The 18485-nt window shown below is 38.4% G+C and overlaps 1 protein-coding gene across 2 annotated transcripts in view; it reads left to right on the forward strand.

Annotated features, from left to right (window-relative positions):
• Window positions 1–18485, forward strand: part of vps13b (vacuolar protein sorting 13 homolog B) — a 301790-nt gene that overhangs the window by 74420 nt on the left and 208885 nt on the right. For both annotated transcript variants that reach the window (XM_023331569.1, XM_023331568.1), the window contains exons 18-19: window positions 1731–1865; window positions 3026–3205. In XM_023331569.1, the coding sequence (XP_023187337.1) occupies window positions 1731–1865; window positions 3026–3205 (315 nt within the window). The remainder of the gene's footprint in view (window positions 1–1730; window positions 1866–3025; window positions 3206–18485) is intronic.

Below are 18485 nucleotides of genomic sequence, written 5' to 3' on the forward strand. Positions count from 1 at the left end.
ATCAAGTACTCAGCCACCCGCCGTGTCCAGTTTATCTTCTCACCTGTATAAATACTCCTGCAGCGCTCTTCCCGCCGTTCGCTTCGAACCAGCAGCTCCCGGAGGAGAAAAGCTGGCGTACTTCAGGCATTGCGCCATTTATTTTAAGGATGTTTACTGGTCCCGCAAAAACGATCAAAACCCGGGCATTATCATCAATCAATGAAACCCCCACGGGCCGAACTCGAAAATTGGACACTATGCTGCCAACACTTGGCTTTCGTCAACAACTCATAGGCAGAAGTGAAAGCGGTGCGCAACGCAAATAATGTCCTGGCCGGAACACGGTGCGCTAAATAATAAAACATAAATTGACGAAGCTTCGAGGCAGATAAACTTTCCTTGAGGGATTTGAATAATCGAGGTATTCAAATTATTCGAGGAATCGTTTCTGCCTTAGTCCAGACCACACTCAACTCATGAAGGGAAGAAATACAAAATGAAATAATGAATATAGTTTGGGGAACACATATATGATTTTATTTCATTTTTTGTTTGCTTTCTAAACTAAAACAGAACAACCAACTGACATCTTCAGCATTTCAGTATTTTGCTGCTGGGATATTTCTGACTTTGGGTGATTCATACAGTAAAACACAGAAGAGGATGTGTTGGAAAATAACTCAATAGAAGAGAAATTATTAGGATTTCTGTTATTGCTTTCAAAAATTTTGCCTGCAGTCTTTTACAGCTGTACACAGTACTGCTCTTCTCCTTAGTCATACAGAACCGTCACATTAATCAGTTGGGAAGTAGTCCCCAGTTAAATGACGCCCCTTTTGTTTTATTTAATTAAAATTTCGCAACTTCTATTTGGTTTAACCTTAGTATTGTTTTTGTGGCATTTTGTTCTGCCTTTTGGATTTGTTCATCTGAGAGCCATATGTTCAACATGTTGCAAAAAACCCAAAACATCTGTAAACTCTGTAAGAAGAAAAGTGTTGACTGCTTGTCGGAAATGAAGAGGTATTACTGTAAGAGGGGATTGTTTTGAAATATCCCGTAAAGTCTTGTTGGAAATGGTGATGTAAGAATGCAGTGTCTTTCCCTTGGCCAGTTTGTATCTCAGTGGAAGAATGTGTCAGGTGATGGATGGATCTTCCTCCCTTCTCTCAACAGGCTTTTTGGCACAGGACACCATTTACTTTATAATGCTTTTCAGTTATCCAGCTAGTGTTTAACCTTCTTCTGCTTTTATGTGCTTGAAACGGTTTCTGACTATAAAAAACACTGACATATAATTACTTTTGGTATGAAAACTCTCCCACCACACACACCTGCAAGTTTCACACTCTTTAGCACTGTTGAGTTATAAGATGATGTGATTTTTAATTATATGTCCTGTAGGTGCAATTATTTCTCTTTCTAATAATTTTTGTTTCAGTTCTCTGAGAAACACAAGCCCTTTAAAATCACTCACAGTTTTAATCTTTGGGCTCTTCAATGTATGCATGTAGTAGAATATACACATCAATATGATGCGCTTGGAAATAAAAGGTCATTTTTGTCTGTACTAACCACTACAAAACACTTTTTTTTTTTTTTTGCATTTGTTAGTTGTTTGTTACATAGCACTTGGTTGGTCAGTTGTAATTACAACCCAATCAGATAAAAACAAAGCCACAGGAGAAGTGTTTTAAAGTTGCAAGACTGTAGTTCATATTCACTTTTTAAAAAAATTTTTTTATTAGGTGTGAAATATCCAGGCCCGTCACCGATTCTCGAGGGCTTGATCCAAAATCTGGAGCTGAAGTTCTGCAGCCGTGCGATGGTGAAATGTGCCTCAGGAACTGTGGGAGCTGTAAAAGTGTGCGCCAGGACCCCAGGTGTGTACAGCTGTGCCCTGTTAAAACTTTACTGCTTGTGTAGGAGGGAAAGAGTGAGACAGACTAGACTCTTCCTTTACTTTCTTGAAGTCATACTTTTACATGCTCCAGTCTGTCTCTATCCCCCTCTTTTCTTTAGTCCACATTTTATCTTGATTTCTTTCCAGCTGTTTGATTGAGCCGCTGTTTTCTCCTGGATCTCATGTCGCTGGGCTGTGGTCACGTCTTTGATAGGATGGATGTTATTGAAATAGTGTCATAACGAAAAGTTCACAAGTTCAAAATGCACACATGATGCTGGTTAGATTAGATGTCATGCAGCTGTAATTATAGAAACATATAAAGATAAAAGCATGCATAATAAATTTTGGTAACTTTAATATCTGGGATTCACAGAATATTCACTGCATAAAATAATTCACTACTTTAGCAGAAGATGACAGTGTTTCATTACAGCTAATATTCTGCCCTGCATTTAGAGTACAATGTTTGGTTTCGCTTTGGCCGTTTAAACAGTGAATGGACTGAATCTATGCAACACCTTTTAGCCAAATTTATCAATCAGAGAGTTTCATACTAGAGCCACATTCACCCAGTCGCCCCCCAAAATGCACATTTTTATAGACCAATGCTCCTGGGCAGGAAAAGGCCAGAGTCAAACCCACTACTTTTGGATTGAGTATTTTTCTTTTCAGCAACACTGAATAAGCCACAAATGTTCATCATATTTTTCCTCATGGATTTTACTGTATGTTTAGTTTTCATGATGCATGCTATTTTGACCCGAATTTTATACAACTACTTTATTTTACCTTTTCATTCCAGACTTTGTTTTAAGTTTTAGTAAGAATATAATTATGTTATGATTGTTTTGTATTGCTGTGATAATATGTAGCACAAGGCTGTAGCTATTAGCTCTGTTACCTTGCAGCTAGTAGGTCCTGGATTAAAAATAAAAAATAATAATAAAAGATAGAAGAGAGATGCCGTTTTGGAGCATATAGATAAAAGTTTTTAAATAGAGTGGTACCTTGAGATCCAAATATAATTTTGTTGCTCCAAATAAAGGTCAAAGACTAGATATGGGATATCTAGATATGTTGGCTGGGAACTCAGAAATAGCTAAGAATTTTGATTTAACTTAAACTCTTGTCTTTCAGGTTCAGAGGAGGGCAAAAAGGAAAAGCTGGTTCCACTTATTCAGGGCCCTTCTGACACCAAAGAGCTCCACATGAGTCGCTGGCTTAATGAGATTCGCAAGCCCGAATCTTTATTGGCGCCGGACCTGCTGGCATTTTCTGTACAAGTGCCTCAGCAAGGAGATGATTGCAGGAACTCGGGTAAAAGAACAATTATTTGGCTCCATAGTTGTGCTTCCAGTGTTGTAGAAATGTTGTTTAGATACTCTGTTCCTGTACAGACCTAACTGCATACACAAATTTAAAGCTAGAGGCAGGGGAAGAAAAAAAACATTCTCTTTTCAAGACTTGATTGATTTCTACAATGCCATTTTTTAAAGCAATGTATAGTTTTTGTAAGAGTGTTGGTTTTGTCTTTATTGACACTGGATAAATGTAGGAATTCTGGTAAATTCTGTTGGTGCACAGTTTCAGAATATTACTTTGATTTAGTAAGCATATTGCTGCAGCGAAGCAGTGGCTCATAAACTAAAGACATATTTTTTGAATATTAAAACCTGACATAAACACAAAGCAGAAGACTGAATAGAAGCATAAAGGGACAGAGTGAGGCCAAAGATGAAGTTGATGAAGTTGGACTTTGAGTCCCTAAAGAAAAGGTTATATCCCCAGCAGATGTTTAACTGTGGAGCTCTGCAATCCTTCGCTATATTGCCTCTTCTTTTTTTCCAATCTTTTTGGTTTAAAGTGTCTATTTCATTCTTCTTCATTTTGTCCAGGTACTTATTTTTTTGCCGTGTGGACTCTCTGTACCTACGTCTATAATTTCCTTTATTTCTCGTTAAACAGATTAATGATTGAATTTTGTAATTGTTTAGTTATCTGATTTAAGGTAGTCTTTACCAAAAAGCAGATGGTGTAACTTTGTTTTATATTGTGCTGTGTAACTTTCTTGACCATACATGCTAGCTGGAGTACATGTGCAAAATTTGAATTTGTGCCAGAAGTCCTTTTATATGAAATTCACCTGTCCATACAGGCATATCATGGGGCACCCAAATTGATGGGCTGGAATTTTTCTCTCCGTTTCTGTTTTGCTGTGTGTGTGCGAGGAAAGAGTCTGAAAAGCCTGTGTGTGAGCGCAGGCAGTCTTAGATGTCCACTTAAAGGTCTGGTTTTTCTAGGCTTTTCAGCCCCACATCAAAGCCTTTGGTGTGTGCACATGTCCCTGCTGTCAACCAGAGCTGACTGAGAGCCTATCAGTGAAATGTTTATGGAATGATAGATGTAACGCCTTGTTCTGCCAGAGGTGAAAGGTGGTCCACAGAAAAAACCTAAAAGCCTGCAGCCTTTTAGGATTCATTTGCTTTGCTACTACATAGCCAATTTAGGAGATTAAGTGATTGTGATATTTCAAAGTCAAGAGATTACTTGGTGTATTTTAATGTATACATAAACCTTAGGATTTGGGTAAGCAAACTAAAATAAGCCTTTCTTTCACTATAACCGTTGTGATAAAATATTCTGCAATAGACTTTCACTAGATGACTTTCATTGTCTGAATTACTTTTACTTTGTGGAAATTGGCATATTGAAATGCAATTGTTTTGTCATTTAAATGTCTTATAAATATTTATTTTACTCTCCTCAAGCAATGTAACTGATAAACTGGCAAACTGTATATAAGTTCATGTTTCAGAGAATGTGACTGCAGTTAGTTAAGGTCTTGTATTCAGTGTTTCACCTCTATTCATACATGTGTGACCTGTGTTCTGTCATTTCTTAGAGATATCACCAGCACTTTTCTTAAGAATCTTTATATTTTCCATTGATTAAAAATGAGAAATGTTTCCATCACTAGGATTCCACTTACTATAATTTTCTTGGTCTGATAAACATATTATCCACATTTGCAGCATGCATGTCTTTTTGCATTGTTTCCCCTGTGAAACACTTGTAAGACAAATCACAAATGAGACGTAACTTGCCCATGTAAAAGCAGTGATGGTGCCAGTTGTTGACTTTCTGGTCCAGCATTTAAATGGGGACTTGGAATAATATTTTAATCATGTTGCAATCTCTCCTATTTAACTGAGTAGTTTGAAAATATGGCCAGGGACATCTGTTTTCTGTCTCGTTGTTTACCAGTGACTTAAAACAAAATTCCAGTTTACTTAGAAAATGAAGGGAGTGGGTTGGGGTTTTGGATTGGCGGTTAAAGGAAGTCCTGGTACACTTGCAGAACTCCTGCAGATTGAGACGAATCTGTTTTCATTTAATTGAGCTGAGGTTGGAACGTTCTAATAAATTGAACACAATTAAAGGCTCAACTCTTGATGCTTAAGACCCAAACAGCTCTGGTTTGAAATGTCCTCTGAGAAATGATCTCTGGAGGATGTGTAATTGCCTGTAAGCATCTTTTTAATTTACAAGGTCAGTTATGCATTGTCTTCAAATTAAATTGTACTACTGTTCTTAATAGCGATATATACATATGTTTTTTAAAGAGTTTCTCTTTCGAAAAAGTCAAAAATTAAATGCGTTGTACATCACTAAAGAGAACGTAATGGACTCCGTTAATCGTTCTGTTTGCTGGACAGTAATTGGCTGACGATTTCCCTCTTTGTTACTGATGATTGAGAAAACCAAGGTGAGGCTAGAGTGGAGGCACTAAAGGTCAGAGCCATGGTTTCTCCAGAACCTCGCGAGTAGCAGCAACCTGCAGGTGTCCACTACCAGTACACACACACACCCTTCACTATGAGTTTCATTAGTTGAGGGACCAACAAATCGGGTGGGCTTATGATCAGAGAGAAAGGGAAAGAGGGGAATAGCATGTGTTTTCCCTAGGCACACCAGCAGCTGCGAGAGAATGATTTATGCTTTTCTCAGAACTCTGGGATCCTAAAATGTTACATTTAATCAAGCACACTGTGAACGGAGCAAATGTTAAAGATGTTCCCTATAAACCCCTCCTGTTTTGATGTCTTTTCCATACCATAGGATCTGTGGGAATGGGGCAACAAAGCAATCTTTAATCTCAGTTTAAAGATATTGAAGGGAATTATGAATGCAACACGAATATGGTCCTTTGAGAATTTCTTTGGCTCTATAATTATTATCACATTTAGTTACTTCATAGATATACATGATACTTTTTTTTCCTCCACAGTTTTAAAAATCTGAAAAAAAGTCAATGTCTTTATGTAGTCTGTCAACTCAATACTTACTGCTACCAGTGTTGCATATGTAGCACACATACTTTTAAGGGAAAATGATTTCCTCTTAAATAGCATGGGTTGTTTAATCTTCATTGATTCTTCACACTGACTTGTATGGTGGGGTGTGTTCATAGTGTGCATTAATTTAAGTGTCTTGAGGGATCTAGCCAGATCAGTCAGAAACAGGTGGTACCTTATTCTGCTCTGGGTCTGTAGGACCCTAAGACTAATGAGAGCAGGTGGGAATGACTGCCTCCTTACTTTGATCGGACCACTTCACACATGCAGCTCACAGACACTCTATTATCCTCATTGATACATGGACACACGTATATGTAGAGGAAAGCTATGCAAATTCTTTCACTGTGAAACCAAAGCTTTTTGTAATGGAGGACTGACTCTGTAGATGTAGTGTGAACTGACACAGGATCTCCCTTGGTAGGCTACTCCATTACAATCTTTCAGAAGCCTGTCGTAGTTTTATATGTCCATCTATCATGTTATTTTCCCCTCCTCTGTATGCGTCCTCTCACTCCATAGAGTGTTAAATCAACAGTCTGGCTTTGTCTCAGGCAGCAGCCTGATGTCTTAAAGCTGCTGCCTGAACTTTTTGCTGCTGATGGATCTTCAGTAGACATAATGCTACTAAAAATACATTTCTTGTATGCTTTTGAAAACCCCCATGTGGCAATCTGTTAAACCCTTTGTTCATAAAGTTGGGTCCTGACCAAATATATCCTGAAGTGATTCTGAATAAATGAAAGATAAATATCTTTTTCAGACAGTTCTTGGCAGTACATACATATACCTGTCAGGCAAAAGATTAAAACCTCCTGCTTAATATTGAGTATGTCTTCCTTCAGTCTCTAAAGCTGCTCTACTCTGTAAGAGCATGACATATTTCGGCAGAAAATACCTTCAGCCCTTGTGGTTGTTACTTTTTTTGCCGGCGTAAAACCAGGTTCTGCTGCTGAGGTGCTTGTAGTTTCAGTTCATAACAAGTTTAGTTTTCAACTTTTAAGAATGCCACAAGAGAGCTGTGCCATTAAGTCATTACATATTTGTTCAAGTGCGTTTAAAAATACAGTCGAACCTTTGAATACAAACCATCTGAATATAACAATTTTCATGTCATAAATAGTCATAAACATGAATGTCTCAGGACTACCCCAATTAAAAATGTTCTGGATCCTGGATATGAATCACCAGGATGTTTAGCAAGCCAGCCAGCCCACTGCACCCTGGTGATCCTGGCTTTGTTTTACCAGTTAATGCTCCACATGCAGCTCGTGTGTAGTTTTCTCCTTCCTTTCCTAGGCCTGCCACCCAAAGCAACTGATTGTAGATGTGTACTCTTCCAGAGCCAGTTTTGAAAACAGTGCACTACTTTTGTGCACATCATCGCCAAGCTGTTTAAATGCACCAGAGGTCGGTACATAAGCAGTGCTATGTGACCTTTCCACATAGGTCACGTTGTGCACTTTCAAATACAGGCAGAAGCAAATAGAAATGGACTAAGTTGTTTTTAATTATAAACCCATACATAGTGACGCATTTATTTTTGCCAACTCTTCCAGGCAGTTCGCATGGAATGCTACAAGTGTCAAAATATGTTGTTGTGCAGAAGAAACTAGGATGGGCAGCACACCATGATCACTTGTGTTGGAACAAATAATTTTAATTAAGACAGATTGTGACCTCTGATAAAAACCTAAGTTATAAGTGAACTCCTAGTGGTGTATTTTGTTCATTGAAACAATATAACCCAAGTATTCTTAAGTGCTCAGAGTTCATCCCCTCAGATATTAGAGTGTGTAAATGGTTATGCTATGTTATAATTCCACTCTCTGATGTATGTCACATGTAGCAGTATATTCCACATGAGCTGCTTCTGTCTGCTTCTCACTAATCTGCATTGATTTTGCTTTGTCTGGTTTGGACATTTGAGTCACTAATGGGAGCTTGCTGCCTGATGTCAAAATCCTCAACATTAATGACGGCATAGTGTCTGTTTCCTTCTGGCAGGTAAAAGACATCATCAATGTATTAAAGTAGAGCATAAAACCCACAGAAACTGAATAGTCCGTATAGTGATTACAAATAGCTTGACTAACTTCTTCAGCTTTCCGGCTGCGGTGGGTTCTGATGACAAATACATTCTCGATCTTCCCACGGCTCACAGGGCTGCTAAAATCCCTCTGAGGAGGAGGCCATCTTCATTTCCACAAATAAGCAATTCCTCCAATGCCTTACAAAATGAACTCGCTTCATACTCCTGTGTAGTAGTGATTTAAATTTAAATTTACAATGGTTTCAGAGTCCCTTGTGTAGCTCTAGGCAGTTGTTAAAGAAGCTTAATTCTAGGATGCAAAATGTTTTTTCACTTCCTGACTATAGCTATACAGCTCAGACTTACTCTGGACTGAATAAATATCTGACAACTTATTGCCAGCATTCTGCAATTGCACCAGCAGGGCTAGTGTGATATGTTGATTTGAAGATTACATTTTAAAGCATGTAAGCCTACATAGCAATAAGACATGGCCAGATAAATAAAGCTATATCTCTGATTGATGCATTAATAGAAGTTCATCTTTGCATATTGTGAAAAGTTATTTATGGATGATAAATGACAAAAAAGTTCAGCCAGCTCACATTACTGTTGTGAATGACCAGCCTGTAGTTTGAATTCAGATAGTAAACAAAGTGAATGCACCATGCAGATATGCTTCAGAGAATATTAGATTTACAATTGTTTTTAACTGGATCATAGATTTTTATACATTTGTTTAAAGATTTTGAAATTTCTTCACCAGACCAATCTTCACCGCTCCCACTCTGGTCATGTTTTGGCATTTAGTGTGTGTTTCAAGCAAGGCAGATAATGTGGAGATTAGACCCAAGGGAACCAACTCAGAGCTGGCTGTTGGGATAAATCATGGCCGATTACTGGAGCTGTTCATTTGTGAAGTGTTGGGCTACCAAGACCACTCTCACAGAGCTTAAAGTCTGTCTGGAGCGTGAGGCTGAGGAACATGAATAGAAATGAGAAACAAAGGAATGAAAGCCGAAACTAGAACATGGTTAATGTTGGAGAGTTGTCTTGGCCTAAAACTGCTGCTAACTCTGCTCTGCACAGTTATGTCTGAAAGCTCCCAGACTGTACATGTTAAATTTTCAGTTAACTTTAAAGTAGATGACGGTAGTTCTCTATTGCTGTTTGCAAGCAAAAGCTTTAAACCCAGACATAGGCTTTTACAGAGTTTGAAATATTTAATTACATGAAGGGTTGACTTTAGCATCTCCACAGATGTGGAGAAAGAAATCCAGTCTAATTATGAAGTTTAAAATGTTTAATATTTGTCCTCTGAAGCATTCACAGCTGCCCAGGATTGTTGATTATTCAACAATTTCTTTGGAGCAGACATGCTGCAACCACAACATGTGTTTGTGAATGTACAGTTACTGTTCCTGTGAGATAAGCAATAATAATTGAAGATCTATAGATTATTTAAAACTTGTTTTGAGCTAAAGCTGTGCAGGAGTAAAAGATGCTCAACATCAGGTAACAATCTATAATCGTCATGCTATGCTGCTCATCTGCAATTGAACCCACAGTTAAGATCATAGTAAAGTTGAAGAATGATTTTGGCAAATAAATGGATTCCATTGTTAAAACTTCCAAAATAAAATTTGCTAAATATATATATATTTTTTTTCCACAGAAGTTTTGAACAAGGACTTTGTGGTAGTTAGAAGCATAATCCTAAAAATTAGCAGGTGAGTCAGAAACGAAGACTTAGGTTTTGAGTGTGAAAACAGGTCATTCTGGGTCACTGCAGTTTAACTTCTATAAGCTGTGGTCTTGGTAGGGCAATGTCTCAGGAAAAAGTAGAGGCAATTAGCCTTTTATACTGTGAAAGTAGAGATGATGGTAGCTAATCAGTCTCATTAAGAAGATCTTTGCAAAGGCTTCATAATGCCTACAATGGTTGGCGTAACAGTTAAAAATTTTTAACTGTTTTATCACATTTATTGTGAATTTAACTTTTAGCGGTGAAAAATAATTTGGAAACTTTGCAACAAAACACCAATGCATTAATATTTAGCTAACAAATAGCCTTGTTTGCCTTGTTTTCATCATTTTAGTGGGTTATAACTCCAATAAACTGTTGTAAGAAGCTTGTGGAAGGATAGCCAACACACTGTGACTCAAATAATGCAAGCCTTAGAGTATGTATGGGGGTGTATATTCTCAGTCATCCAGAAGATGACAAAATTGAGTGCTTAAATAATATTGCAGTTTGGACTCTAACTTATAACCCATGTTCAGAATTGAAGAAATGATGACATGTGAAATGTCTTTAAGAAAGAATAAAACTCCATCTTTTTAAGCCCTTGGTTTATACCATTTTTTAATTTGAAAACTATAAAAGAAAAACATTTTCACTCTCGTCATCTAACAAATAATCATAACTTTATTAATCTGTTGTATGTGGTAATTGGTGGATCTCCCTAATCACCTCCCACTAACATGTAACTAGTTTTTAAATTTTGTCTTTAAAGGAGATTTTTCTCACAATTTGTAAGACTCACACTTTTCAAATTAGCCTTGCTGAGTGAATGTAACACCTGAAAACCAAGATCGACCTGCACTGTGAGATTATTCAGTCGTCAAGCATAATTGCAGAACAAGAGAAACACAAGTGGTTTTAAACCAGAAACACTTTGTACATGTTCTGTAGGGTTTGTCTGTGAAATGGCATTCTTACAAGCTGTTTACCCTTTATCCAGCTTTGGACTGAGTAGCAGGAATGGAGAAGGTCAATTTACTTAACCTTATCTAATTGAATGTTGTCACTGGATCAAAGGTCGCCACATTCCACACAGTGAGATCAAACATCACACAGCGAAATCAAAACAGTTGGCTTCCCTCCATAGGTTAATCAGGGTTTGTGGTTTTATTTTAACAAATTAGAAAGCATAATCTAGACACTCGCTGTGTAACGCAGAAGACTGTGTAAATTGTCTTTAATTATGCACATAGAATTTAATATAGTTAGGTTTTATCCAGAGAACTGGCCCTCCTTTTTCTCTATTTCAATAGTAAAAAAATTTGTAAACTATTTTACTACTTTATTTCAACTTTTGCTTTGCAGCAATTGTCCTATTTCTATATTTGTTGTTACTGTAAGTCAAATGACTCCTCTTTTTTGCTGACGGAAACAAACATCAGCTTGCGGTTGCTCATCCCACCACTTAGTTTATCAGAGTCACTGTCTGTCTGTGAGCCATGCATCTGTCTTTCATCTCTCATTATTGCTGCTCCAGCAAGTAAGATCAATCACCGGCTCCTAAAATCATTAAAGTTTGGTTACTGATTCATACTGTGCCAGTTGTCGAGCTGCATGGAGGCTGTCCGTCGTTTATGCAGTTGCTGAATAGGCAGAGTAAAGTGAGTTGACTGAAGTTCTGTACCAGTAGCCAAACCAATATGTGTTTCATTGCTTGAGTGCCCCTTAGAAAACACGCTGTGGGCGTGGGAAGAGAATAAGAGCCCATTAGCTTCTTCACAGCTCAATTGGTGCGATATGCCTTCTTTCTGGTAAAGCCTCTTACCCCCAACAAAATCTCCTCCACATCGACTCCCCTTCTTATCTTGTGCTTCATACACATTTTCCCAGGGCGCACTGCTGCCCTAGTCAGTTTATGAACCCACACTTGGTAAGGTTTTGTCACATACAATTCTCCAGCACACACCCTCAGGAACAATACAGAAGTGAAAACTAGTGTGCAAATAAAGCAGCAATATGGAACATGAAAAGATTGAGAGGAAAGATGAGTACATGTATAAAAGGAGTAAGAAATGTTGCATATTTTATAATTTGCTTTTTAAACTGATTTGAAGATTAGTACTTGGGGACTAGGACAAGATTAAATTAATCAAGACAATAGTTGTTCTAAGAGTCTGGGTGGGGCAGTGATGGCAGTCAGTGAGATTTCTCACAACTTTGGCAAAGTAAAACGTGAAGTAATTAACAGAATCATTCAATGGGAACCAGACTGGGGGAGTTGGAGGTGTTAAGTAAGGCTCCATGAAGAATGGCATGTAGCACTCACAACCCTCATGAATGTTGAATTTACTCCAAGTGTGAAAACTAAGCTTATTTTCTGCCTGTATTGAAGCTATAATTTCTAACCTTATGATATGACAGTTTGTATGTCAGTTTGAATATTGCTTAATTATGCAAAGCTTAACCCTGCTCTGTTTCTCCACATATGCAGAGCTAAGTGATGCAGCTTGTCAGCTAGTCCAATCCTTGAAGCTGAACCTGAGGGGTAGAAACCATTTATTCCACATACCTTCAACACTGCTCATGTCACTCCATTTCCTTTTGTACTAATTTATAAAAGCGGTCTGACTTAAAAGTTGTGTAATCTATTCACATCTTTAACAACTTTGATTGTGTGCAGTGTGTATGTAGTGCAACACTGATTTTGTTTCCCCCACAGTGATAGACATGGGCACAGTTATACTTAGACTGCACTGACTATCATTTATTTTTGATAAAACTTACACCCGCTAACTACAACTACTAGCTTTTTATGCATAAACTAAACCGAAACATCTTCACAGTGACAACAATTAGTACTTGTGACATTGCAACAATAATCTCAAATGGCCTGCTTCTGCAAACAGACAAGAAAAAGAGTTCCAGATTCCTCCTGCAGCCCCTTACCTCCTGGTCTTCACCCTCTTCCCTCCTTTCCCTCTCAAGGTCTTTTCTAGCCATCACCATATTCTCTGTTTTTTCTTGTTAGACCTTCAAACTGATTCAGCTTCCCTACCCCACTTAACCTTTTTGTACTTGTCTGCCAGGTTGGGCAGGAATGTTAATGGAAGCTGTCACTGGGAACTTATTTGAGAGGTGATGGGGAGCACCAACCAGGACATCATCTAAGTGACAGAGGCTCTGGCCTTGTGAGAGTTATGGTCGTTTGAGTGCAAAGAGCACCGCGCTCCCTTACCTCCCTCAGCTTCTTCTGGTAACTTGAGCCCTATATTTTTTAGGACCTTGGAGGTGCCTTGTGACTGGTCATCCTCAACCCAACTACGGTTTTATGGCTAGTTGTCTTTCTCCGACTTTAAGGACCCAGATTTTTCTCTTTTTTTCCCTCCATCACACCATGTAGCTTAGAAACAGACCCAAACAAGTGCACTAATGACCTTAATTTCCTGAGTTGTGTGGTGATGACAATTATGTCCACATGCAATATCTGATTATAGGGAGCCTCTTCAACATGTTTGCTTTTCTTGAAGCTTGTGCTGTAACTCTAACCTTTGTTTTAAATGTATTTCTCACTCAACCTTATCTGCAGCATCAGCATTCTTGGGTTACCAAGTCCTTTGGCTTCTGTTGGATTTATTTTATTCTGGGGATGTGAATAGAGGATTTAAAAGTGGGCTCTGCCTAAAGGCATAAATGGTGTCATTTGTACTTTTTCTTCACGTCTAGATTTGTGTGATGTCTGAGCACAAAATAAAGTAGACATGCCACAAAGCCAACACATTTATTACTGAAATTAATTAGGAAAACATTTTAGAAAGATATCTGATCCTGTGTTTTGAAAGCTGCAGCTAATGTGTTTCTGTACCCAGAGTGTGTATTAACTCAACAAGGTTTCAGGCTGTACAGGCTGTCTGAACTGAGAAGAGGCCTGACACTTTGCCTACAGGCTACACCCTTGCCTCTGTGATGCTAAACTGCACAGCTAGGTTGCAGAATTTGCTCCAAGGTTTAATGCCACAGAACCGCCTGTCAACTCCCTGGGTGACTTCACTAATAGGGCCTTCCTGCCTTGGTGTGTTTGGAAAAAGAAGGCAAGACCTCTCAAACATTTGATCATATCACACTATATGGCTGTGCTTCAGCTGATCAGGTCATCAGTGTGTCCACACAATTTATGCATAGATGATTATTTTTTCATAACATCAATTTTAAGACTTACGACTGAAAACAAATTTGGTAATCTGTGTTAAATGGGAGAAAAAAATGCAGCTAGTTTTTCTAAATAGAACTGAATACACCTACATTACCATTTCCAATATTTTCAAGAAGACTGAAGCTAAGCAGCTAGCTGCTGCTTTAGGTAAATGGGAGCATTTTTTTAAATTTTAAATTTGGATTTTGTAGAGGTTTTTAAATAGAAACAGCTGAAAAATCTTTTGGGGTTGACACGTTTTCTGAGTTTCAAAATATTGTTGTCAAGTCTCATTATCTCATGATCAGAACAGAAAACTGCTATTCACCTGAACATAGCATCCTTTAGCCATCTGCAGGTTGTACAAAACGCAGCTGCCAGGTCTTTGACTAAATCCCACTGCTGCTTGCCCATCTCAACTGGATCCCCATGTACTTCAGAATACATTGTATAATTTTGGTTTTTACTTGTAGGGATCTGCAGCAGCATGCATCTCTGAACTTTTAAATCCATATGTCCCCAGCAGGTCCCTGAGGTCATGTCACCAGGATCTGTTGTTGTTGACGAGTGAAAAAGTGGCAAATAACAGGAAGATAAAATTATCTTTTCTTCCTCTTCCTCTGAGTTTGTTTTTGCAGACTGAAGTTTTTTTTTCATAACCAGCTAAAAGCCCTTCTTTTCAAAGTTGCTGTTGCTTAACTAAATTGATATACTAATGTGTTTTTTTTGTAGCAGTTTGTGATCTATGTCTTGAAACATAAAGTTTTACATATTCCTCTATATACACATGTAGACCTATTGGTTTAGATGTCTTGTAAAAAAGCAAAAATACATTGTGGATGATTCTATTTTAACAACGAAGGAAAGGAAAAGCTTGTGACAGCAAGTGAGGGTGGATGAAATAAAGACTTCTGAATGTGTCTGCTCTGGTTTAAATTGTCAGTGTCAGCCTGTGATTTTAGACAGGCGAGGATCTCTCGCCAGGTGGAGGCATTAAATTCACTCTGCTGCTCCACTCAGGGAGATGGATGAATTGTCTACATGTGTGGTGCTCAGTGTGCAGTAGGCCAGCTTTCAGTGGAGCTTGGTACTAAAGAGTAGAGAGGTGAAATGATGGAGCGCATTCACAAGGTGTCATTTATGAAGTGATACGTTACAAATTTTCGGGGGGGATTTTTTATATATTTTTTTAATCTAAGGAAACGAATGTGAATTTGGTTCCTTTTTAAACTGCATCATACACATCTGTAATTTTTTATTTTATTTTATTTTTTTTAGAAAATGACCTTATTCAAAACAAATCAGATTTGATGCCTCCACATGTTTTATTTCACACAGAGCTACAAAACCTACAAGACTTGTTCTAAGAGATTATTTGATCATGTGAAAGTAATCTTGGCCCATTTGTTTTTGTTTTTCTATTTTTGTTTAGAAAACTTTTATGTCAACTAGTGCATTATTTAGGATTACTGCTGTATTTCAAGAATTTTTTTTTGCTTTTGCTTTTTATTATTCATCAACACACTTTTTTTATTCAGAGTTTTTGTCTGCACAATTTTCACCTCCGCATGCATTTTACAATCCGTCATCTAACTCCTGTTTGAATATCTTTCAAAAAAAAAAATTTAGTCATGCAGACATGCAACAACAAAATGCCTTGTTTAAATATGTCTAAAATACCGTTGTATAGAGGGTGAATATTTTATTTTCTGATGTATCGTATGTTCACATGTGTCCAATAATGTTCAGAACTTACTGTGATTTAGTTCTCCTCTATTAAAAAAACTGAAGATAAATAGGCCATCTCTTTGACACAGGGCTTACGTGAACTAGGCAGGAAAGTGGTGTGTGACAGCACTCAGTAGGTGGAAAGTTTCTATCATGGGCCTAATAAGTCAGCCTAATCTGTAAACCCTGTAATGTCCACCACTCTCCCACCACTTCTGCCACCTCCAGTGTTGGCGACAGCATTTCAGCACTGCTGCTCCTGGATCCCTCTTAGCCTCTAGGCCAGCCAACCAGTCGCCCTGTCAGCCCAATCTACCCAGTCCGCCGGGTTTGTTTAAGAGTCTCTATAATTCCTCTTGATTAAAGTGTCAAAGGTCACACCGTCGTGCTTTTCCACATCGTGTCGGGGGTGCAAATTGGGAGGTGGGGCAGAGAAGGGGTGAAACGGAGTGATAAGAAGCAGATGGGGGGGCTTTTAAAAATGGGACCTTATCACAGAATCACACAGAGGATTTATGACTCGGTAGAGCTGTAGAGTCATGAGCTGATACGTCAAGACTGAGTCATTTTTCAAATGAGATATAGTTATAGTACGTAGCCAACAACTCAGACCCACAACCATCTAGCATATCTGGTCACAATCCTCAGAGTCTGGCCAGAAAAAAAACAGACTTACTTTAACTATGAAAAAAGCCAACACTTCAGGTGATTTATTGAGGCATTGTTTGCAATATTCCTGCATCTATGAAAACGCCATAAATGTGTATTAGCAAATCAATTTACTTAACTAAAACCTAAAGTCAAAAGCTATGGCTTTGGGTTTTAACAAGATTAAGTAAAAATTCATAATTATTAAACAAAAATCTGTGATGACTAATTCTGTAAGGCTATTATCTACATTCCCTGGTCTTGTAGCCCTCCAGCCTTTGATGGCCTGTCAGTCTTTGCCTCCTGCAGTGACATGCTTATGCTGCTGTTCACACCTTTCTTATCAGCCACCATTGCTTCTCTGCTATCAGAAACCTTCACAGGAGCTTCCTCTGCAGGCACTGGAAAGCCACCACAAAGCCAACTCTGGACCCAGACAAACACCCCAAAGACAAGTAGTTTGGGAAATGGCTTTTCTGCGGATGTAGAATTTTACCTTCTTGTCAGTATTTGTTTAAGCTGGTCAATACTTGTAATGATGTGATTACAGAAGGTGAAGGAGACTAAGCCGTTCATTTAACCTAAATCCCCTGTAATCTGGGGATCTACCAGTGAGCAGAGCTTGATGAGAAGATGATGTCTTATCATGACACTCAACAGATTCACTCAGCGGGTACCCACACAGTAGGTGGTAGTTTGAGCTGGTAGACGGGGTGAAGAGAGGCATTTCAGAGACGTTACTGCAACTCCTGTATTTATCTTGGTGTGAACATAGGGTCATCTTTGCCAGGGGAGGGAACAAGCAGCAGGGTGCTGGAGACGGCTGTCAGACAGACCTCAGTGGCTTGATAGTTTCACCCCATTGGTTGGTTGCACTCTGGGTAATGGGCTTCAGATCCCATCATCTGCATTGATTCACCTCAAACCATTACTATATAGTGTAAGTTTTCTGCTATTAAGTTTGTGTACCCAACATCTGATGGGCAATGGATGCAGAAATGTAGTCTGTCGTGTACCGCTGCAGCCAACTGTCAATGTATGAAAGAAATGAACTTCACAAATAGTGAACATTTAATTTCCCAAAACAGCAGCCTAATAAACACCATTTGGAGCTTGAAAAAAAAGCACAGCTTCATGGCTGTTTGTGGTCTCCAGTTTAATGCATGGAAGTAATTACAAGCAGCTTTTGAAGTGAACACACAAAAATGTTACAGAAAACCCAAAACGCTGTAAGGATTGGGGTAGTCATACACATATGATTTAAGGTCCATAGGAGCTTTTTTGTTTGTTTGTTTTTTTTAAGGGGAGAAAAGAGGGTTTTTTTTACCGATTCAAAACCTTATACATTTAATTCAGACTGTAATTAAACTCTTCTTTGCGCCTTTCTTCAGTGTGCTAAATGCAGTACTGATTTAAGTGCCATTAGTTCATTTGCCACATTTTGTTGGGGTCACACAGAATTGAGTGTGGTGAATGCACGCTAAGTCTGGGAGAAATAGGTTGCAGTATAGCAGCAAGTACTGCAAGCAGTAATCTATCTTTATACGATTGTGCCACTGTAGCTGTTGCTGAACCCTTCATCCTCTGCAACACGAGTTATCTATTAAACCAAAGAGTCATGTCTCATCTAGAGGAACTGTCGGTCCAGCTTTAAGGTCCACAGAAAGTCCACTGCATGAACAGTTTGGTCAGGAAACCTGCACAGAAAGTCTGTTCAGTACAATAGCATAAAAGTAGAAAATCGAGTGCATGGAGAAATTTTTGTTCTCACAAATTGCTTGTTGGGTTTTCGTTTTTCTGATAGAAACCTACTTTGTGTGCAGTGACGGCCTTCCAAGTTGTGAAAAATGTAAGAAAAATTAGAGATACGGTCTCCAGTGTTTGCTGTTGGCCACCATAGA

Source organism: Xiphophorus maculatus, chromosome 3 (genome assembly GCF_002775205.1).
Source record: "Xiphophorus maculatus strain JP 163 A chromosome 3, X_maculatus-5.0-male, whole genome shotgun sequence".
Lineage (NCBI taxonomy): Eukaryota > Metazoa > Chordata > Actinopteri > Cyprinodontiformes > Poeciliidae > Xiphophorus > Xiphophorus maculatus.